Below are 22,163 nucleotides of genomic sequence, written 5' to 3'. Positions count from 1 at the left end.
CATTTGAGGAAAATAGACAAGTGTAGGATAAAACAGCAACAAAAACCAGCAAAGACCAGACGCAGAGATCCCCAGAGCCTGGATATCAACATTATTGAAGCAGTGTGGGATCATCTTGACAGAGAATGGAACAAAAGGCAACCAAGATCCAAAAACAGAAAGCTTGTCTAAGAAGGTTCAGTCTGTGTTAAAGGATAAAGCTGCTGAGACCAAATATTCCTTTTCAAGATGCTTAGAATTGGACAAACTCTGTTTTTGCATCTTAAACTGTATGTTGGCAGATTTTTCCCTGACAATTTTTTTTTCCCTTCTTTTTTTTTATCAGGTCAATACAATTATCAGATTTAAAACAACAAAGTGTATCCATATTATTATTATTATTATTATTATTATTATTATTATTATTATTATTATTATTATTATTATTATTATTATTATTATTATTATTATAAAACCAGATGGAACCTTTCTTCGCTCCGCGGTTTTCTGGTCAGACAGATTTCGCTGTCGGACAGATTCCGTTGACATTGCTAAGGAGGAGGAGCAGCGGGCACAGGTGTTACCAAACCTGAAGCTTTTATAGCAGGGAGCTGCAAAGAAGTGGCAGCCCGCTCCTCCTCGTCTGTAACACCAGGACTTGGTGGAGTCATGTACCGGCGGACGCTGCAGGTCGCCGCCAGGAGCGTCGTTAATGCGGCCGCGTGCAGAGCCGCCTGCGGAAAGGTAACTGCTAACGGCTAGCTAACTTTTGGCATTGCTGGTTAACTTGAACTCAGCTAACTTCATGACTTTTGTAATAATGTAGAGAATTCTAACAGCGCGTGGTAAATACACAACACTCAGACGAGAGAAATCAGAAAGTGCGAGTCAATGGAGTAAACAAGGTTGTGTGTGTGTTGTGGTGAAACTGCAGTAACTCAAGTCACACAGCTAACGGGTTAACAGGATTAGTTACCTGTGAGACTATCAGCTCGTTTATGGAGGTGAACTTGAACAATCTTGTATTTATTAATCTTTTTCTGCTTTGCCTGAAGGTTTCATTCAACATTTATCATTATGAATTCAGTGAATTCAGCCACCAGATGAAGTCATCACAACAAACTGTTGACATTTACATAAACAGAGCCATAGGTCTGTCCAGTGTGACGACCCTGTAACGCATCAACATTTTTATTATTGTGTTGTCGAAACTCCTGCAGGTTACTCTTCAAGTCTTTCAGGGTTGATTGTTTAGTCGGATCTCTGCAGGCTTATTTAAGATCAACATGTCTTACTCAGAAGAGGCTCGCGGTTCTGTCCAGAGATGTTTGAGGATGCTGTTTCTACGTGTCTATGGGTGTTTGAGCCTTGGTTAAAGTGGCTATTTTTTAGTTGTTGGATGTCCACCTAGCCCTTTATTTGTAGTTTGTGCCACATTTTTAATCTAATATTCTTAATCAGAAGCATCTGCTTTTGTAGAAGTTGAAATCACAGTTTTGAAAGATTATTCGTTTTAACCTTTATTTTAACAGGCAAAACATTAAGAACAAATTCTTATTTACAGTGTTGGCCTGGCAAGTGCCAGAAAGCCAGAAAGGATATAGTATGTTTAGTAAAGATGGAAAACGTTCTGCTATTGGTTTAGTCTGATTATGTCTGATTGTGACTTGGATGGTAATCAGACTTGTTATTAGTGGAGAAATCCTGGTGATGATCTCTGTTTTGAATTATTTCGATTTAATGAATGTCATTTTTCTGTATTTTACTGAAGCTTCAGCTAAAGAAAGTTTCAGCTGCTCAGTCAGTTTTGGGTTTGTTCTAGTTAAGTAAAATACAGTCAGTGGTTGTTTATGTCTAAAGATGTTTGTTCATCTGACTTCAAATGTTCAGAAATTATAGATAATTCATAAAGATGTGTTTGTATACATGTTCTGCTTTTCTTCGAACGTTTTTAACTTCACATCTCATTTCTTTTTCTGCCTTTCCTTCCAGACATTGGAACCAGAGACGTGTTCTCGAGCTTTAGCTGCCTGTCAGCTGGCCAAAGTCAGTGCTCCATGTTCAACACCATGTCGGACGCTTCACATCACCACGCAGGTAACAACACACAGTCACCTGATTTTCACTAATATTTTCCATCCTTCAGTGAACAGCGACGTACCTGAGATGCTAACTTATTTGCGAGGCATCGCCACAGTTCTGTTTTCATGCATGTAAACATGAAGACAGCCGGCTTCATCTGTGGGGTTTTCATTTCTCAACCGTTCAGTTTCACATGTTTAGTGTAGTTAGTTTTTTTTTGCTTCTAATCAGTTCGGCTGCTCACGTTTAAGTTCTGGTATGATGAACTGTACTGTTGGCTGAAATATCTGTATGAGTCAGAGATCAGAAGGAGGTGGCTCAACATGAACAATGACGTCTGTTCAGAGTGTGTGTTTTAAGATGTAGTGACAATACCACCCATCAGTTTCAGTTCATTTTAATTCAACTTTATTCATACAGCATCAGTTCATGACAAAATTATCTAAAGGCACATTTGCAGACAAGGGATAGATAGATAGATAGATAGATAGATAGATAGATAGATAGATAGATAGATAGATAGATAGATAGATAGATATTTAAAAAAAAAACTTGAGTAGGGAATTTAAAAACACAAGAAAACATCCAGCTAGCTTTAGACTTCCAGCTGTCTTTTAGCAAAATAGCTGCTTTTTAAAACATAAATAATAGCGGAACAGTGAAAATAAAAAATACCAAATATCTCAAATTAAACAGTTTCTCCAACAGACACTGATGACTAAAAAAATTGTGTTGACCTCAAGCTGTGTCGATTATGTTTGAACATTAAAACGATCTATCAAAAAAGCCTTTTTTTTTTTTTTTTATCTTTCATCCGTATAATGCAATGTTCAGTGAATGTTGCCTAACTTGTCACGTTGAGCTGTAAGCCCAACCCAAGCTATATCAGGTAAACATTAACATCATTTCCTCAAACTACTGAGCATTTAAATTTACTTTAGCATACAAAACCAGTGGTTATCCTGCAGGAGGTGAAACATATTCAGTGTATTTCCTCCTTTCACGTCAACTTTTTAATAACATACTTTACAGCAGGGTTCAGCAACTCCGGTCCTTAAGGGCCAGTGTCCTGCAGGTACTGGATTTTTCCCTATTACAACGAGTTCTGCACAAGTTTGTTAATGACACATTCATTTGAATCAGGTGTGTTGCTGCAGGGAAACATCCAAAATCTGCAGGACACCAGCCCTCGAGGACCGGAGTTGCTGGTGAGCCGTCCTCCACCATGATGCCTTGGTCTTTTTTTTTTTCTTTTTTTTTTTAATACCCACAGAAATCCAACAAGGATGATTAAATCGATTTGAGGGAATAACTTTTTGCCTGAGAGCAGTGAAAATAAACTTTATATAGAAGCCAAATTCAAGTCTTTGTGCCCGTTGAACCTGATTACAGAGCAGTAGTTGTTTCTGTTGTCGTCCACATGGAAGGTTGCTTTTCAGCAGATCTGAGTACTTAAGAGTGCAAAGGATCACGTCGTCGTCTGCAGAAAGTCTGCAGCTCTTCTTGAGGATTTAGACTAAGATATCTTGAAGTTTACTTCCTGTAAGTTGAGAAACAGACTTGTGCTTGATGTTTTCTCCTTCAACATGAACATTAACAGTCAAAATGCACGTAAGACTTCATATTTAACACTAAAATTGCTGATAGCTGTTATGTCTTCCTTGGATTTGAGTCAGATCAGTAAAATGATGCAGGCTCAGAAGGGTCGTTATAACCCAGATCGTTTTACACACCTGCAGTCAGGCTGGTGTTTGAAAGAGATTTCTAGACTGATTTGATTAATAATCTAATCTATAACAGCCCGAACTGACTGCATTGAAGCAAAACAACTGCTGGTCCTGATGAAGAGTAAGACTAAAAAAACTGTAGAGTATGAAGACTACATGCATGGAGTAGGTCAGTGTATTCATTTACTGAGCAGCTGCTCGCACTCCATAAAGACCACGTTCGGCAGGTGTGTGTCATCACTAAAACTGTGTGTGCTGCTTTAATGAGGGATCTACCAGGAACATCCAACATGTGCACGGATCAGTTTCTGTTTTTATTTGTTCCACCAACTTTTCAGGATGTTAATGTCTCCGAAACGTCAAGAGAGAATGTCCTGGACTCCAGGATGAATTGATTAGATTTTTTTTATCATGATATTGTAATAAACAATGAAGTGTCGACATTATATATCCAGAAGGTTAAAGGAAATTCCACTGTAACTTCATCATGTTTGGGCCTTTATTCAGAACACACTGAGGAACATGTTTTTATCTCCTGCTGCTATTTAGAATGGGTAGGCCATTTTCCAAGAGAACTGATTTGTCAGGAGGTGGTGCTTTTATACTCGATCTCTTATCCAGAACAGCTAACCTGCTCTGGGGCAGGTTAGCTGTTCAGCGTAAGTTGCCATGGTGATTTAACCTGGTAAGAAGTGAACCAGCATTGTAGGACTGAAAACATGGGGTTAACCCTGAAGTTGCCTCAATAAGACTAAATCCTATTTGGTAGTACAGGCCTCTGGTGTGTCCATGAGCTCATTACTGAAATACCACACGGGAGTGTGAGCCACAGCAAACAGTGGTCCTGATTTCAAACTGGCTGAAATGTACACTACTAGTCAAATGTTTGGACACATTAACCATTAGATTTGATCAAACAGTGTGTCCAAAAATTGTGTCTGGTACTGTAAATGTCCGTTTTTAAGTTTTCATGTTAAATGAAGATATGTAAGAAATTCAAAATAAATATATAAACCAATAAGTTCCTTCATCTCATTGTGTTTCTTGTCCTTCAGCTCCGTAATGTGAAGGAGACGCCTCAGCACTCAGAGGAGGAGGTCGGGGCCTTCACCAAGCTCATCGAGGCCATGGGCTTCACAGCTCCACTCAAATACAACAAATGGGTGAGTGATGAAAAGACAAAGAGGCTGAAGAGGCTGGGCACTGAGTTACTTTCTGATGTCTATTTAAAAAAGACAACTTTGTACTTACTGGTTCAGTTCAGACCTGGAACAAATGAGAATCAAAACAGCAGGAAATGATACAGAAACAGATGCATCTTTAAGCCCTGTTCCCACCACAATGTTGAGACAGTAAAACGCCAACGTTTTGTTGTGTTTTGGCCCCTCGTTTACTGTCTGGGCCTTCATTAAATTATTAAATATTTCTTCAAAATTTACAAAATAGGCCTATTTGTGGAAAAATATGTAATAATAAAGCTTTTTATTTGTTTTCTTCCTAATTGTCCTTGAAATAGTGTTTAAGAACAGTGTTGGGTAAACAAGGCTTTAGTCTGCTGAGTGCAAACATGTCTGAGAAAAAAATCAAAGGGAGGGAGGACGAGGAAGAGCGACAACGGCCACCCCTGCTCTAGATGTCTGTAGGAGGTATTATACAGGATCAAGTCTTATGTCGTCTTATTCTGGCCTTAGAAGGCATTTTGTTGCTTTTCCTCAAACATTCCTCTCTCTCACCCTTATCACTTAACATTTTTATTTTTTGAAACAGTTGTATATCAAAGTTTAAGAGGTGTACTTCAATGTACAAAATGTATGGATGTACATTGAATGTACAAAAAAAATGGAGATTTCCATATTAATAAATGGTACCTTAAATGCGCTGTCTAAAATGATACCTCCAGATTTTTAATTTTTATGTGATGACAGAATAACCGTCACAGCTGTGTTTAGATGTACAGTGACTCAGCAGTTTAGCTTAAATGCTGACATCTCGTCCTCCACCTCATCTTTCCTCACCTTCATATGTTCAACATATCAGAGCTACTGAAGCTGACGGTGAGCAGCCCACTGCTCTCTACTGGGATGTGTGTTCCTGGTATTGGAACTGCTGAGTCTTAGCCACTTTTCACCGATGCTACAGCTGTGGACACACACACACACACACTTAACGATACCTTCAAGTGATTCGACCAGTTCGTGTAAATGTTGCAGGGATGTAGCAGCAGGAAGTTGAAGCCCTGCAGAAGAAATGCTACCTGTTTCCATCCATCCATCCATCCATCCCTTCTGCTTATCTGAGCTCCGGTACAGAGGCAACAGGACATGTCCAAAAACTTCCAAATGGAGGCAACCAGGAACCATCTTAGTCGGACATCCAAACCACCGCAGCTGACTCCTTTTGATACTGATGACCAGCAGCTCCACCTGAAGCTCTTTGTGGATGTGTGAGCTCCTCACCCAATCTGTCAGACTGAGCCTGGCCACTTTAAAAAAGGAAGCTCATTTCAGCTACTTGTATCTGTGATCTCATTCTTTCAGTCACGACTCAGATCTGGTGCCCATAGATGAGGGTTGGAACGTAAACAGACCAGTAAATTGAAAGCTTTGTCTTTCAGCCCCAATTACTGCTGATGAAGATCCAATCCATCCTTCTAATGGTGGACAATATGTTGAATATGCTCGATGTGCCTTGAGTTGTTGTACAAGCGATATATGAAATGACTAAATTGCAATCATCATGTGATTTTCTTCTTAGTCTGGCTTTTCTGATTTAAAGACCCACTCCAATGCTTATTTGGAACTATTTAAAATGTTCTTGGTGGTCTTTAAATTGTGATTATGAAATTTTTGGCAAAAATCACAAAACCTGCCCTTTTCCAGGACTCCTCTGCAGAGGACCAGTAGCCCATTAGCAGTTTGCCTCTGAGTTGTGGGTGGAATCACTCCCTAGTGCACCAACCAATCATTAGCAGTGCAAAAGAAAGGCATGTAACATAAGAGCTATGCTGACCCTTTTCTTCCTTCAAGTGATGACTGCAAACTGTATGGTTTGTTATATTGTGAGACTGAGAAGTTTTTTGCTAAATAATGAAAGCTAATGTGATTAGCAACCTGCTACTGCACATACCGCCTGGTGTGCAAATGCTGGTCTGTCTCTCCTTTTGATTGATTTAAATTTAAATGCAGAAATACTCAGAAAATCCATTTTAATACAATTTTTCACAAGATATGTCCTCTAGCGTCCGGTAAATGCCACATGGACATGTGAACAACATGAAAACATGATTTTCACCCGAGTTGGTCTTTAAGAAAATCTCCTGCATCCATGAGTTTTGGTAATTCTAGAGGTCAGACAATGACATCTTTTTTTTTTTTTTTTTAATTAATTCATTTTAATTATGACTGAAAAAAAACAGGGCCGCATGATTTCTAGAAAAAGTTATTCATTGCGGTCTATATTTCGATAAAGTAAATAGATGGTATCATGATTCACTGTCCTTGGTTATCAAGAAAAATGGACACAATACTGATTATTTTGAATTATTCAGATATAATTAATCCAATATTAATTCATGAAACTCAAATATAATTTTTTGTTTGTTTGTTTTTTATTAATTATTATTTTTTTAATACGTTTCCTTTTCCGGTGACAACAGTGACCTACTACTACCTACCTACTCTTGCATGACTCATATCAGCGATATACAGAAGTGAAAGGTTGCTTCTGTCCAAGATAATTTCCCCTTTTAGATTTTAGAAATAGCACGCGTAATAACTTTGTTTCTGGACACCTGACAATGAAAATTCAAAATGTAAAGCGGGAAAACTATCGGAAACTTTGTTAAGAAAAGGAGGCTAAATGGTTTTTGGTGGATTATGTTCACAGCTGTAACAAGGTATCTGTATGCCCAAAATCAGCTTCTCTCGACAAGATAATACCAAATTTGGATTTTTTTCATTCACCGTTGGATTACATTCCCTTCTTCCGATCGGACCTGGTTCCGGTAACGCTGGACTTACACCAAACGATTTTCCCAGTCGCAGACTAAAAACGGAAGTCTTCAGGAATAAAACAGAGGAATAAGAAAAAAAAAAAGAAAATAGACGAACAAGAAGCGGTGATGAAACGTTGTAGGTGGACCATCCAGAAAGCGGAGCAGGCGGTTATTGCGAAGTAAAACTCTGCTATGGATCATTTATGTGTTGCAGTATGATGATCTAACAAATGAGAGAAGAATAGAAAACTCATTCATGCCTCCAGATTCTGATGAGTCGGTGTAACACCTGGTTGAGATGCAAAGGCACACAGTCTTTGTCAAATCTCAGTCTGAGACTAGGCTAAGACCTAAAACTCTAAACATTTCTCTTTAGATGTGAGCAGGTGTGAGCTGGTAGTTTTCTAGAGTCTTTCGCAAATCTTTTCAGTCTTCAAGAGGGATGCAGGCCAAGAATGTATTTATAGATAAAGTAGTGCCAATGGGAAAGTCTGTGTGTGGAGGAAAGGCCACTGATCTCTGGCGTAAAGGGCACAGTGGTGAGTGAGAGCTTTGCAGCTTGTCACAAACCTTAAGGCCCTGTGGTGCACACTGTCCAGAGAATGCAAGGACTGCACAGAGGCATGCATACAGCAGGTCTCCATAGTCTATCAAGGGAAGGAAAGTAGCTTCGACCAGATTTCTTCTGGAAAGATAGGAGTGACAGCATTTATTCCTACAATAAAAATCCAACTTAAGCATAAGTTCCCTATCAAGGTTTTCATTATGTAATCTAAAAGTTAAATGTTGATCAATTAAAATACCTAAATACTTACACTGAGCCACAAACTCAATATGACCACTGTGCAATGTTTTAATGTTGGTAGGAAAGTCAACCGTCTTCCTAACTTTATACAACAACATAGCTTTAGATATCTTTAATAGTCCTCTGCCTGTGTTTCTGCAACCACAAGGTTTATTTGAATATTTTAGGAAGCAAAGTAAATAGAGCATTTGTTAGATTTAAGATGTTGGAATAGTATATATGTGTTAGTGGTAAAGAATAAAAGAAGATGTTACAAAGCACAAATGAAATAAGTTTCTGTCTCGCCAAAAAGAAAAAAAAACAAAACTTTCAGGATGAATTGGAATATCCCTTTTGAATAAATGCATGGCAGCTTCTTCCCTATAACCTGGGAGGTTTAGAGCTGCAGCTGCATCAAACATCATTTCTGCTCCTTTAACATGTAAATGATGCTTGAGTATCTGCTGTGTGTTTCTGTGAATCTGTAAAAATGTTCATGTCCTTTTTTTTCTTTTGCTGTCACAGAAAATCAAGATTGCTGCCTTGCGCATGTACACATGTTGTGTAGAGAGAATCAACTACGACGACTTCTTTGAGAGTAAGTCTGCTAGTTCCTCATAGCTACACTACATTTCCCACAATGCAACTTAGCTGCATGCTTCCCTTTGTTTAGATCCAGCAGCTACTTTTTTCCTGGGGTCCACATTTAACAAACATAACATATTTCATAGAGAATATAAAGAAAACATACAAACCACACTTAACATAATCATAATCCATGCCTATGAACTACACACTACTTACTTGCTGCACGTACTTATTGCAGCACATCACCATAATTCCGTAATAGTCATGAGTTAATATTAAATTGTGTTTTCAGTAATCTTTAAAAACTGGGAGCTTCAACTATAATAGCTGGTAAAATATTCCACCTTATGATAGCTTTAAATTACAGATCTACATACTGCTTGGGTTTTAGTGAGCAATAATCAAGAAGAGATAAAAGAAGTTCATGTGTCACCACCTCTGTAGTGGCAGGGGTAAGAATAAGGCAACATCTTTTTTTAAAGATATCCCATAACATCATAGTTGTCAAACTGTGGCATGCGGTATCTGATCATGGAAGCTGCTCTTCAATCTGGCCAATTTGCAAGAACTTTATTTAGTTTAAAGATCCTACAAACGGGACTGTGCTAGTTGCGTATGTGTAAAATGCACCACAGTTTTATGTGCATTAGTGAAAGCGTTGCTAACGACGCAATAAACGAGGGACCACTGTAATTATATATATGTACAAGTTCCAATAGAAAATATTCATAAACTGATTCTGCGTCAACACATATTTTTAGGCTAAAACCCGTCATTTGTAAACTCATGACCACAAAAGGTCCCTCTGGATGAGTGAGGTGGATCGGGGTAATTACGATCTGTGAATTACGTCAATATTGGAGCTTGATGCTGTTATTGGATCGGATCGGTCCCAACTCTATTTTTATTTATTTATTTATTATAATTGTTGTAATAGAATAGATCTTTATTGTCCACCAAAGTGGACAGTTGTCTTTGGGTAACAACAAGCACATCTAAGATACAATGGTGTTCTGGTGCAATAAAAGCACAAATGCAAATGCAGCAAAAATAAATCTAAAACACCAAAAAGGTAAACATTAAGAACTAAAAAGGAAAAGTGCAGCAGTTCAAATCAGCCTCTGTAGATTGGTCACTTTGTTGATTTAAGAATGTCGATGGCTTTTTGGATTAAAAGACGCTCTGAAGGGACCTTTAGCCAGAAAAACTCTAAATATAAATCTTGATTTCAGAAGCTCAGCCTGACAGGACAGAGGGTGATGGCTCTTTGCCAGGATTCCTTTAGCTTTTCTCTTTGTCGGTTCAGTAGAAATATTAACAAGAAGCAGTCGGGGTTTTCCCAAAACCTTTCCCGCGATCGTCACAATCCTGTTTTATTTGGTTTTACATTTGCAGCTTACCAAACCAAGCAGGTAGACGAAGGGTAAAAAACTCTGGACATGTCAAACATACACGTTCTAAAATTTCAGGACTTGACACCAAGACAGCTGAAACTCCTGAGAGGATCCCAGTCTCTGTGAAAAGTTCTTGAAAATGCTCTGCATGTTCAGCTGGTGGTCAAGAACCGTTCCAAGATATGTGAAATATTTGAGTTTAAATCCTTAAAAATGATTCCCTGAAATGTTTGATTCGTCTTTAGTCATTTTTATGCCTGCATAGTTTTGAGTGCTTTGTGGATGAAAGTGTAACATCATTCTGTGTTGGCTTCAGAGCAGATTTATTGTGGTATCATTTTTCTCCTCCTGGAAAGCCTGAGTACGTTTTCAACACCGTCACCACCTGCCTGATAAATTTCTATCACATTTTATTATCTGGCACAAACCATCCACGGCGCCACACCGGGGCTAGGGGGTGCTACAGCCCCGTGATAAATCTGTGTAGCCCCATTAAGCCCCCCCAAGAAATTAGATTATAAAAAATATAATTATGAACCAAGGCCCTTGATGTCCAGAAGATTATAGACTCGTTTGCACTTAACCATAACAATAGACGCATCGTCCTCCTGTAAAACAACTCTGGTGAGTTTTTTTCCTGACGTTGCGATCATAGACTGATTGTGACAGATTTGATGTGATGACGTGACATTGTTACATTGTAACGAATGCGCAGAACGTGGCATGTATTTTTGTTTGCAGTATTGTTCTATAATCATCCATACTGTGATGAGCCAGTTCATTTTACGCTCTTCTTCGTGTGTGCCTAATTAACAGGTACGGAGTGTTGCACTTCTCGCTGTGGCTTTGGTATTATTATCTCCATTTTTTACCATGTTGTGGTCCGAATCATTAGATACAAATTGTTTGCACTTCTCGTTGCGCCTGCACTGTGTAGTATGTTAAATTTATCTCGCAATCAGTTTAATTTCTTAAGTTATGTTGTGATCCGAGGCAATAAAAGCAATGCATAGTTGATTTCATTAATTATGCATGTAGAATAAATGCGTTTGTTGCATTCTGTATGTGTTGCTTGTTTATCACATGGTCGCTGTCTGGTGCTGAATCTTGCACCTTTCCACGTGAAAACATTTTTGCCGTTGCTTTGTGGCTCGTTGTAGGCCTGGTTATTTTGCTGAATGTTCTTTGGCTAATTCAGTTAAATTGCTGTGTATCTTAGCCACTTTTATTGAAAAAATCGATAACCTATGTATAAAGTTACCTAAGTCATGAAAATCTGTTATTTTCTTAGCACCCCCACGTATTGGTCAAGTCCCTCATTAGCACCAGGAGAAAAAAAATCCTGGCGCCGTGCCTGGCACAAACTCAGTAACTCGGAAATGCTGAACGGAGGCCAAGGCCACCTCCTGCATGCTTGGTTCTTTTTACACATCTGACTTTGGTAAACTGTCATCTCAGAGGCCTCTGTTCAGATTAAAGAACTTGCAAAGAGTCTGAGAAAATGCCAGAAAAGACCACCAGCAGGAATCTGGTTAGAAGCTAACGTTGATGAAACAATCGGACTTTCTGGTTAAAAATGTTTGTTTGTTTCAGAATGCTCCCTGCCTGACACTCTCAACTCCTGGTTCCTGATTGCACAGCTGCATGTATGGTGAGTTACGTAAATACCCATCACCTCGTTAGCACCACCTGTGAAGATACAGATTCATCACGATGATGATGCTCACGATTACATCTTCTCGCTGTTTGTTCTCGGCCTTCTAGGATGTGTTTGGTGCGGATGCGTCAGGAGGGCAGAGAGGGGAAGTACATGTGCCGTTACATCGTCCACTCCATGTGGGAGGACGTAGAGCAGAGGAGCAAAATCATGGGGGTTAGTTGGGTCTATATTTGTGTTTGTTTGCAGCTTCCTGGTCAGTGGGATTAAAAACAGGATCGTATAACTACATTTCCACCATCAAAGCATCCTGAACATGCATAACGCTGCACGTATATCCAGTGCACGCCATGCCTACAGTGACACATGTGGTTAGTACTTCCTAAATATAGCACCTTTAACCTGCTGCCTACAGACCGCTCATATCATGTGACAGTAATTCCACCTTACAGAGACACAGTTCACCATCGCTGCTGGAGGCATCACTCGGTGTCTGCAGGACAACAGATTGTCCAGGAATCTGTCTTCTTTTAGTTTACTGTCAATAATAATCAAATTCTCACAATTAAGATCTTTAAACTTTAAATATTGGATGCAGTTATTGAAAAAATGAAGATAACTACTGATATAAATCCAGTTTAAATCAATTTTATGATCAAATTGTGCTATTTGTTTTTCTTTAAGTTAATGTTTCAGGAATGTTATTTACACTGCAAGATCACTACATGGTCTCCTCAACCATAACACACAGCATCATGTTCACCTTTTCAAAAAGTCTCTCAGGAATCTGTAGATTTATGGGAACATCATCTAGAAACAGCACAATGAACTGTGTTATTATTACCACTAGGTGGCGGTATACAGCAAGCTGTTTGCAGGCTGCTGTGAAACAGCAGAACATGACGTCAGTATTTTCAGGCTCCGGTACGCCGAGTCGCTGTGAGCTTCGGTGTTAAAGGTGTAGAAATACATGAAGCCAATGATCACAGCCATCATAAAGTTTAGCCTCCTCCTACTTCTTTTCTCCTACTTATTCTACTTCTTCTAACTCTTCCACCACTAACTCCTACTTCCCCCTCCTCTACTTCTAGTTCTTCAACTACTTCTTCCGTCTCTTCTTTATTTTGCTTCTTCCCCTTATTCTACCCTTTCTTCTACTTCTTCATGTACTACCTCTACCTCTTCTGCTTCGACCTTTTCAATCTTTCCTTTTACTTCTTCTGCTACTACTACTACTCCTTCTTATACTTCTTTTTCTACTATTTGTTTTACTTCTATCTCTTCTGACTCTTATTCTTCATTCTTCTACTTCTTCCTTTTACTTCAACAACTTCTACCTCTTATTTATTCCACCCTTCCTTCTACTTCTTCTTCTCCTAATTCTTCCTTAATAAACTATCTCCAGTGTGAACTCTGCCGAGTGAAGCCAGATTCCATAAATCACGTCTTAGGAGTGATTCATGTCGTCCTTGCTGCGCAGCTGGAATTGTTTGGAAATACTGGAGTCAGCTAGGTCCCAGTCAAGTATTTTGACGTGTGTAGATTTTTCTTTCGTCCACATGCAAACGCAGGTTTTAGATACCAAAAAAAAAAAAAAAAACTTTAGGAAAACAACTTCAAGGATGAAGATTTTCAGGAAATTTGGCTTTGTCTGTGTGGAGAAGATGACCGATGTTTTTTTACTCATAGCATCAGATTAGGAAACTCATCTGTTTCCATGGCAACTGCTTATTTTAGGCACAATTGTGCTGTTAATCTCATTAACAGGACTTTTTACATGTGTAAATATAAATGTATTGGTAGTCACCAACTGTACTGAGGAACAAAGGCATCACAGCAAGGACATGGAAAACATGGAGGGGTGGGGGCTAGATCGCCACCCTCTGGTGTGGCTTCAGACAGCGTTTCTTTATTTATTTTTATTATTTATTTCTGAGTGTTTTTACGTATGTTCTTCTGGGGAAGTAAAACTCCTACGAAACAAGTGTTCATGTGAATGGAGGTTTATGTGCTGCTAATAGAAGATTTGGAAGAGATTTAACAACTCAAAACATTACTGTCAGCAAAAATGTCCCAAAAAATATAGATTTTGTGAGTCTGAACAGGCATGGCAAGCAGTCACAGAGAGAGGTGGCGCTGCTGAAGTTAGAGGAGATTTTTTAGGACTTAAATTAATGACTGGAGAAAAGACACATCTTCTCTTTAACGTGATGCTCCTGAATGCATCATCCTCCATGTTTCCTGGCGTCATGGAGTGTTTCAGATTCAGTCAGGTGACTTCATCCTGCAGACTCACCTGCAAATCCTCCACATCCACCTTGGTGGGCCCAGACGTCTCTTCCTGCAGCTTCATCAGTCTCATCCTCTCTGGTTCCGGTCCATTTAGGATGTTTCTGTGCTGAGCTCCTCGGGGACGCTCTGTCAGACGTAAAACAAAAATTACTTTTTAGGATTTCTTCTTTAAAAGGCCAATTGAAAAATAAATTAAAATAATAAAAAAAAATAGAAAAATAAATAAAAATGTGGGAAAAAAATTTATATTTCAATTCTTCAGACATTTTGTAATTTTTCTTTCAACCAAAAGTCAAAAAACCAAACAACTAGTCTCAGTTTCATGTGAAATGAATTTGCCTCCCTGATTGTGTTCCTGCTTTAAACTGAATTAATGTAATTATTTAGGCGTTGGAGTGAAGCATAAAAAGCTGTGACAGTGTTGCTACAGACTCACCGCCATGTTGGACAGCAGCTTGTTTTCCTCATCAGTGTCTCCATGACCTTAAAGCGCCACTAATGTTAGACGGCAACTTTCAGGCCAAATGTCGTCCCTTAAATAAATATTCAGTATTTTAGGAACAGTGTATTTAGTTTAAGGCATCAGTTTCTATGTGCGGTGTATGTTTTGTTTATATGAAGTTTACATCAGAATAATTTTGCCAACAAGCAGGAAGTGCAGCCAGATCCCCAGAGAGTTGGGCTGGCTGCCGTCGCCGTGGCTACAGAGTCGGTCCTCTATTCTCTGTCAGTGGAGCAGCTCCAGGAAGTGTTGCTCATTGACATCACACTCTGATGTTTGGCCTCCGCTCACGTCCAGCTTTCAAAAAGACTTTGTCCTCCTGCAGCACAGATTAGTTTGGATCCGACTCCCACGGCTCCCGCACCGGAAAACCCTCCTTCATTATGTTTGTTGTCTTTTTAAGTTTTACTTCATGAGATGTGACAGTTTTTGATGCTTTAGAGTCACTTTAAAAAAAGAGGAATGAAGTTGAAAACACGTCTCTGTGGTCAGGCGTTTCGCTCATGTTCTGGTTTGTGAGGTCATCCTGGTGTGTGCGCACGCTTGCATGCAGCATGTGACGGTTTTGCAGGTGTTTTCACAGCTGCATGTGTGAACTCCTGAATCATACATGATCTCACACGCGCTGCCACACGTGACAAGTTTCAAAATGTTGTCAAACTCTTTTAATCCAAGTTCAGGTTCTCAAACAGTTTCCCTTCAGCTCGTTCTCTGACCTCTGACCATGACATCATTCACTCTGAAGGTTACGACTGCCTTAAATTTCAGTCTGACGACTCGTCGACGAATCTGGATTTAGTCTGAGCCAATTTTAGCCATCAAATACTTTTGATTGTTGCCTTTTATACGCCCAGTTGAGCCTTCTCATGTTTGGTATCATTTTCTTCAGCACAAGCTCACGTCTATGCTAATTATTTCTTTCATTTTAGTCTTTTATTTTTACATATTGGGCCCTAAACCTAGAAAAAAAACATCCACAAATCTGAATTACAGAAATTCGTAGTCAAATATCAGCTGATTTGACAACTTTTTTCTGTTACCAAATGATGAATATGTCCATGAATAAATGCAGTGTCTTCCCATCCCACCTATATGCTCGCATACAGTAAATATTTTTGTACTATGTCATTTAAACCATCGTATCTCCAGTTTTTCATGGTTTATCAATGACAAAGAAAAACCCTGGAAAGAGTTTAAAATCTTTTCTTTGGACAGCTGGGCTCCAGGTTATCCAGTTTTTGTTGTGTCACTTTGAAAAGCAAAATAAGCAGATGTACAGTTTTCATTTTATCACCCTCAGACCACACAGAAACTGAAGCAAAGAGAAAATTAATTTGACCAATCTGCAGATAATTTGATGATCAACTAGAAGCACTCAGAGAGCGCAGACCTCCGCCAAGCCATTGTCTTTTTTTTTTTCCAATGATTACATTACTTTGAAGTTAGAAGCTCTAATGGCAAAAATATCTTTATTACATTATAGTAAAGAATGCTTTACAAAATTCCTAGATCCGGGCAGTGATCCGGATCACCACCAAAATCTAATCACTTGTTCCTTATTCCATTTCTGAGCTTTCCTGAAAATCAAAATTCACCATAACTTTTTGAGTTATGTTGCTAACAGACAGACAGACAAAGCAGTGCCGCTGAGTACATGACCTCCACCTTGGCTGAGGAAATATTACCTGCTGTTACTCAGCTAACAATAACAAACAAAATAAACTGTAAATCCAGCTTTGCACATCGCTGCTCTCATCTTCACATGTCAAGTAAAGAGAGAGAAAGTCAGAAGTTTGGACACACATTAAATGTAGTGGGAACGTGTGTCCCAACGTTTGGATGGTCCTGTAGATGATGTCGTTTACTTCAATACGGAGAAATCTAGTTCTCCAAAACCTGAAATGCATGATGCTGCGCTGGGAAGGGAGTTATGGGTAGAGTTGTACCGATTCGTCGGAGCGATGGATGTGGATGGTGTGGTGGGACCATCGGTGATCACCAGCTGGCTGATGTGCAGACTGGACAGCAGCATCCAGCATATTCAGACTTTTCTGATCCGTTTCAGAGGGAATAAAAACACCTGAAACAGATGTTTGTTCAGATTCACTCATTCATCAACTGGTTTAGTTCCTGTGAACACGAGCGTCAGGAACTGCAGCTCTTCATCTTCTCTCTGACTTCAGTCGTTCAGAAAATATTTCATGATTTTTGAATGAATTGTCCAAAACTCATTAAGACAGACACTTCAGCCACCATTAAAGGCTTAATATTTTCATTCTCCACCTGTTTGTTAGGTTGTTTTAACCTGACGTCAACAAACTTTTAAGGTGTTAAGGTCTGAAATCATCTGCATCCTGCCTTAGTTCAAGCTTCAAATACAGATTTTGTTTGTACATGTTCATTTACACAGGTTGTGTTTTTGTAAATAACTTGTTGATGTTTCATGAGTTTTACTGAACTTCTGGTTCTGATGCAGATCGATGCCATCCACCGAAAGGAGGCCATGAAAGCCATGACCGAAACCTTCTATGCAGCCATATTTGGATACGATGAGGTGACGCTTTAAAATCAGTTGACATGTTTGGCTTCTCAGAGCAGCGGGGGATAAAATGTCTTCATGGCTGAATGTCTGGTCTGCAGGGAATCCTGTCTGATGACTGCGTGCTGGCTGCAGCTCTTTGGAGGAACCTGTTCAACCGACAGTGTGAAGACCCCAAACAGCTGGAGCTCATGGTGGAATATGTTCGCAAACAGGTTGGTTGGTTTGTTGTTCTTCAGTGATTTACACAAACGAACGGCAGCTTATTCTATCCTACGGAACCCTGGGTTGACTTACCCAGATTGCAATCCTAATGAGCGATATGATGAAGCTGGTTATTAACTCGGTAATTGAAGCCAGGGTTTTCTCATCTCGATCATTGTGCGATTACATAAAAGGGGTGGAGTTTGTAGCGTCTGACCAATTGCAGAGAAACCCTTCAGAGCAGCCTGCTTCGCATGGAGGAACAGACAATTCCTCACAAGTATGAAGAATTTAAACGCATCATCCAGGCCAAAAGCAACACTGTTGCCACAGCAGAAAATTGTCGACTCTGTTAAGACATAAATTTTGAGATTATACAATATTAATTCAGACGAAAATGTAAATGGACAGCATTCTGATCACTCAGTTTCACTTTATTACGACACAGAGGTTTCGGTCAGAGAGCTTCCTCAGTTCCCTTCATGTCCTTTATATTTTCCATTCAGCTCTTTAGAGGTTCAGCTTCCCTTGTGAGCGCATTTTGGTTGGAATATTCATTCTTCACCATGGCGACATGAGTAGTCGTGGTTCCATAAATTCATGGTTCTGCAGTGCTGCCCTGCGTGACCATTATTATTAACCTCATTATTTCAGATGTAACCCTAGTGGAGCTAAAGGGAACAAGTGAAGAACAAGTAGAAAAACAAACTTCAAAGCAGTCAGTCATAAGGCTTTATTTCTTCATTAAAAGGATGCATCTATCCCTAAAAACTCTTTCTGTCCTAAGCGCGCCTCCACGATCCGCACACCAACATGGACAGCATGTTCTCAGAATGGGCAGGCACTTTTATTTGTATACGTACAAATCAGAAAGGATCTATAAAATGCCTAAACATTTAATCACAGATGTCTGGAATTGAAAAATATAGCAGATAAAACATCCCCCTGCTTCAGACATGTTTTATTTTTAAAGGTGTCATCACCTGGTCTTTTCATGTATGTACTGTCCTCTAAGTGTCTTTAAATATTTTTTTGTAAACTTATTAAACGGAAAAAAAAAAATCAAACATAGAGCTTGTTTTCACCCTTTGCTGATACCACAACTTTGTCTCGTGAGAGTTCATGCAAGCTTTTGACTAATGTTAATAAGGTGCGCGCTGATTGGCTGCAGGGAGGTCAGAGTCGGAACGGGGGCTGGCCCAGCACATGCACAGTGCGTCTGACTCCAAAACATCCACAGCTTTGTGATGGCGAGCGAACCTGATCGAACAGCAGCTTACAGAATTCAGCCATTTATGTTTGAATCTGACTCCGAGCCGGAGAGTGAAGATACCGAGATGGTGGAAGAAGCACGTTTACAATAAAATGTTTACAAAAATTTACGTAGCAGAGCACTTCGACCTACTTACAAAAAAAAAGAAAACACAGGGCTCATTTGTACGTTGCAGGGGGTTAAACTTTTAGGTTCGTCCCTTAGCATTAGCATTAGCTGCGTCACGAGTAAAGCAAGACTTTATTATTATATCATTCCACATCTAAAGCATGACTAGGCGTGGAAGAGGGGCTGGCTTATTCAAATAGCCTCCTTTGATTACAAATTCACAGGAGCAAATTAAAATCACGCGTTTGCAAGAATTTACCCTTGTTGTTGATTATGCTGTGAACAAAGGGCTCAGACAGAAAAACTCAACCATCTTCAAAAGAAAGGCTTTCAGGGAAGTTAACACTTTGGTCCAACACCAACACACATGTTTTAACTTCCGGGTGATGACTCCTTTAAACATAACAGATGCAACCTCGTGTGGATAAACTAGGAAGTACACTTACTCTCATTTAAAGATTGCATTTAATGTTTTCGAAGTCATTTTCACATTTACCAACATCATCCTTCTGGCCAGATTTGACTCACAGCGGACCAGTTTGGGCCCCTGGGCCATACCTTTGGCACCTCTGCTCTCAGGAGTTGTTGGTGCTGGTCACAGTTTGGAGTCTTTGAATACTCGACTAATGAGAGATCGGCTTCTGATTTGTCTTCGTCCTCATGATTTACGAGTCTGGATCCATGAGAAGATCTACAGAGTTTTCATTTACAGGAAAACACTGAGCTCTGTTTCTGATGGAAGCTGAATTCCTCCAGCTGTTTCTGAGCTTGTTGTTGTTGTTGTGAGCGTAAACATGACTGTCCTGTTGTGTGCAGATGCAGTTCATCGATGCTCTGGATGGGGAGGACCTGCTGCTCACAGGTGAGGTGAAGTGGCGCCCTCTGGTGGAGGAGAACGCTCAAAGCATCCTGAAGGTGGTCACACCCACGTACAACGACACGGGGCTGTGAGACGACGTCCACATCCTCTTCTTCTCTTCATGTCATGTTTTTCTTCTTCTTTGTAACATTTCGGCTCCTCATTGTATAAGATTTGAGGTCTGTTGCTGTAGCTTCTCTTTTCTGCTCCTGTTCTTCTTCTCCTTCTCCCCCACATGAGTGTGTGTGTGGAGGTTCACTATAAGCAGCTTAGGCAGTCAAAGATTATGAATCGGGCCTCCATCTTCATTCGCCATCGTCATCCTGTCAGGTTTGAGAGCCTCTGCAGAAACTCAGACTGTATTTATATTTATATTTTTGACACGAATGCCGCTCTGTATTTGTAAAAATGTTGAATACCTCCATGTTTACACTCTCCCCTGCAGACCAGAGACTTGTCACTGCTCTTTCACTGTGTTTAAATAAAGTTTCACCTGGATGGCTGCTGGACTCTTGGCATTTCCAGTTCCCTCGATGCTCTCAGACCTGAGCAGGACTCGGACAACATCACTGTTTTTAAAAAGCGAGATAATAAAGTTCTCTGTAAGAATCAAAATGAGGTATTTTCTTATTTTTTAGCATCTCATGGAGCCCAATTTATTATAGTCCAAATATTCTGATTTAAACAAACCCCTTATGTGATCCACATTAGTCCAATTTATAATAACTGTGTTCATATAAATCAACTTTTAGATGCAGCCCTTCTCCAACACACAAATCAAATGTCTTTCAGCTCTGCAGAGGCCTGGCAACGACACATTCGTTTGATTAGGTGTGTTGGAGAAGGATGCATCTACAAGTTGCAGGATAGTCTTGGTTTCTTACCATGGTATCCGACTTGTAGTAAACCACTGACTGGCAGGTTCACCATAAAGAAACTTTGTTTCTACCACCTGGAGCAAGTTGACAGACGTAGCTTTTCACACCTGTAATAGATATGCTATCACTTCCTGATCAATATCTCCTTAAACGGTATCGTTTTGCAGTCACTCAAACTTTCCCTCCGTACATATCCAACATCACACGGTTGATGACCATAGCTGATGTCAGAATGATGTCACATTTCTGTGTTGAGCTGCAGTATATTTTATTTATTTTAACTTTAGAATTGGGACCTTTCTTTATAACACTGGCAAAGCCAAACATGGAAAACAAGGATGTGTGAGTCATCAGGAAAGTCTTCATGTCTGAAATAATAACTGGTGATCTACTGTGAGGGCGGTTTCGCTCACTGGGTAGAGTGGTCGATTTGAAGCCTGAGGGTTGCAGTTCGATCCCCGGCCTGTCGAGTTCATGTCTAGGTGCCCCTGAGCAAGACACCGAACCCTAAATTGCTCCTGATTAGGTCTTGGTTGTGCGCCTTGCATGGCAGATTATGCCATCGGTGTGTGAATGTGTGTGTGAATGGGTGAATGTGACGTATGATGTAAAGCACTTTGGGTAAAAGAGCTATATAAATACACAACATTTACCATTTACTGTTAGTTTCTCTGTCGGCCTCTGGTTTCCAGAAGGTGGTGTCTCCTCACCATCCTCTTCCTCCTGTGATGAAGAAGATCATTCTGCTTCAGTATAATTTAACATCAATTTTTTATATTCAGGATGAGAAGTCCCCATGTGGTGTAACTTGTTTGGATTCATACTGTCAGATGCTAATTTCCTTAGACATAGGACACGCCGTGGTCTCTCTTCATTACCAACCATTACCATTACTTGACCAGTACCTGCTCAAGCTTAAGGCAAGACACGCCTTGACGTATTGTCTTGTCTTTTTTCCTTTTGGTAGTTCAAATCTCCTGTTGATCGTTATTGTTTGACTATGGGTATTTTCACTAATTTGTCCATGTTTAGCTAGCAGTACAAAATCTATTAAGATTTATTTAACCTTGCTGCGCTCCACTTGTCATAACTGGTTCACAAACCCCTGGTTTTAGAACAATCTGCCTTACCTTTGTGAGATATGTTAATGCTTCATTTTCAGTTTTCTCCGTGTGTGTTTTTTCTAGTGGTCCTGAACTTAACTAAAATTCTGATTTTATTCTGTTCCCCAGTGTGTTTATATGTTACAGTTTTAGTAAAGTTAAATATTCACACAGTGGACTAGTAGCTTCAAACTTCCACA

General features: G+C 39.7%; 1 protein-coding gene across 1 annotated transcript; it reads left to right on the top strand.

The window, feature by feature from the left end:
• The first annotated feature begins 499 nt into the window (after nt 1-499).
• On the top strand, nt 500-20,485 carry LOC121636483 (ubiquinol-cytochrome-c reductase complex assembly factor 1-like). The gene is made up of 9 exons (XM_041980020.1): nt 500-723; nt 1,972-2,076; nt 4,844-4,951; nt 9,092-9,164; nt 12,142-12,199; nt 12,313-12,421; nt 17,476-17,553; nt 17,640-17,753; nt 19,940-20,485. The coding sequence occupies exons 1-9, from the start codon at nt 649-651 to the stop codon at nt 20,072-20,074; spliced, it is 855 nt and encodes a 284-aa protein (XP_041835954.1). The 5' UTR covers nt 500-648; the 3' UTR covers nt 20,075-20,485.
• Nucleotides 20,486-22,163: the final 1,678 nt, after the last annotated feature.

This window comes from Melanotaenia boesemani, chromosome 3, assembly GCF_017639745.1.
Source record: "Melanotaenia boesemani isolate fMelBoe1 chromosome 3, fMelBoe1.pri, whole genome shotgun sequence".
In the NCBI taxonomy this organism is placed as follows: domain Eukaryota; kingdom Metazoa; phylum Chordata; class Actinopteri; order Atheriniformes; family Melanotaeniidae; genus Melanotaenia; species Melanotaenia boesemani.
This window is presented reverse-complemented; position numbering and strand designations above follow the sequence as displayed.

Excerpts from the sequence above, each read along its gene's own strand:
- LOC121636483 (XM_041980020.1), top strand. The coding sequence starts at position 649 with ATGTACCGGCGGACGCTGCAGGTCGCCGCCAGGAGCGTCGTTAATGCG. Across the intron at positions 12,200-12,312 it reads ATTGCACAGCTGCATGTATG|GATGTGTTTGGTGCGGATGC; the intron begins GTGAGTTACGTA and ends TCGGCCTTCTAG. Across the intron at positions 17,554-17,639 it reads CCATATTTGGATACGATGAG|GGAATCCTGTCTGATGACTG; the intron begins GTGACGCTTTAA and ends TCTGGTCTGCAG.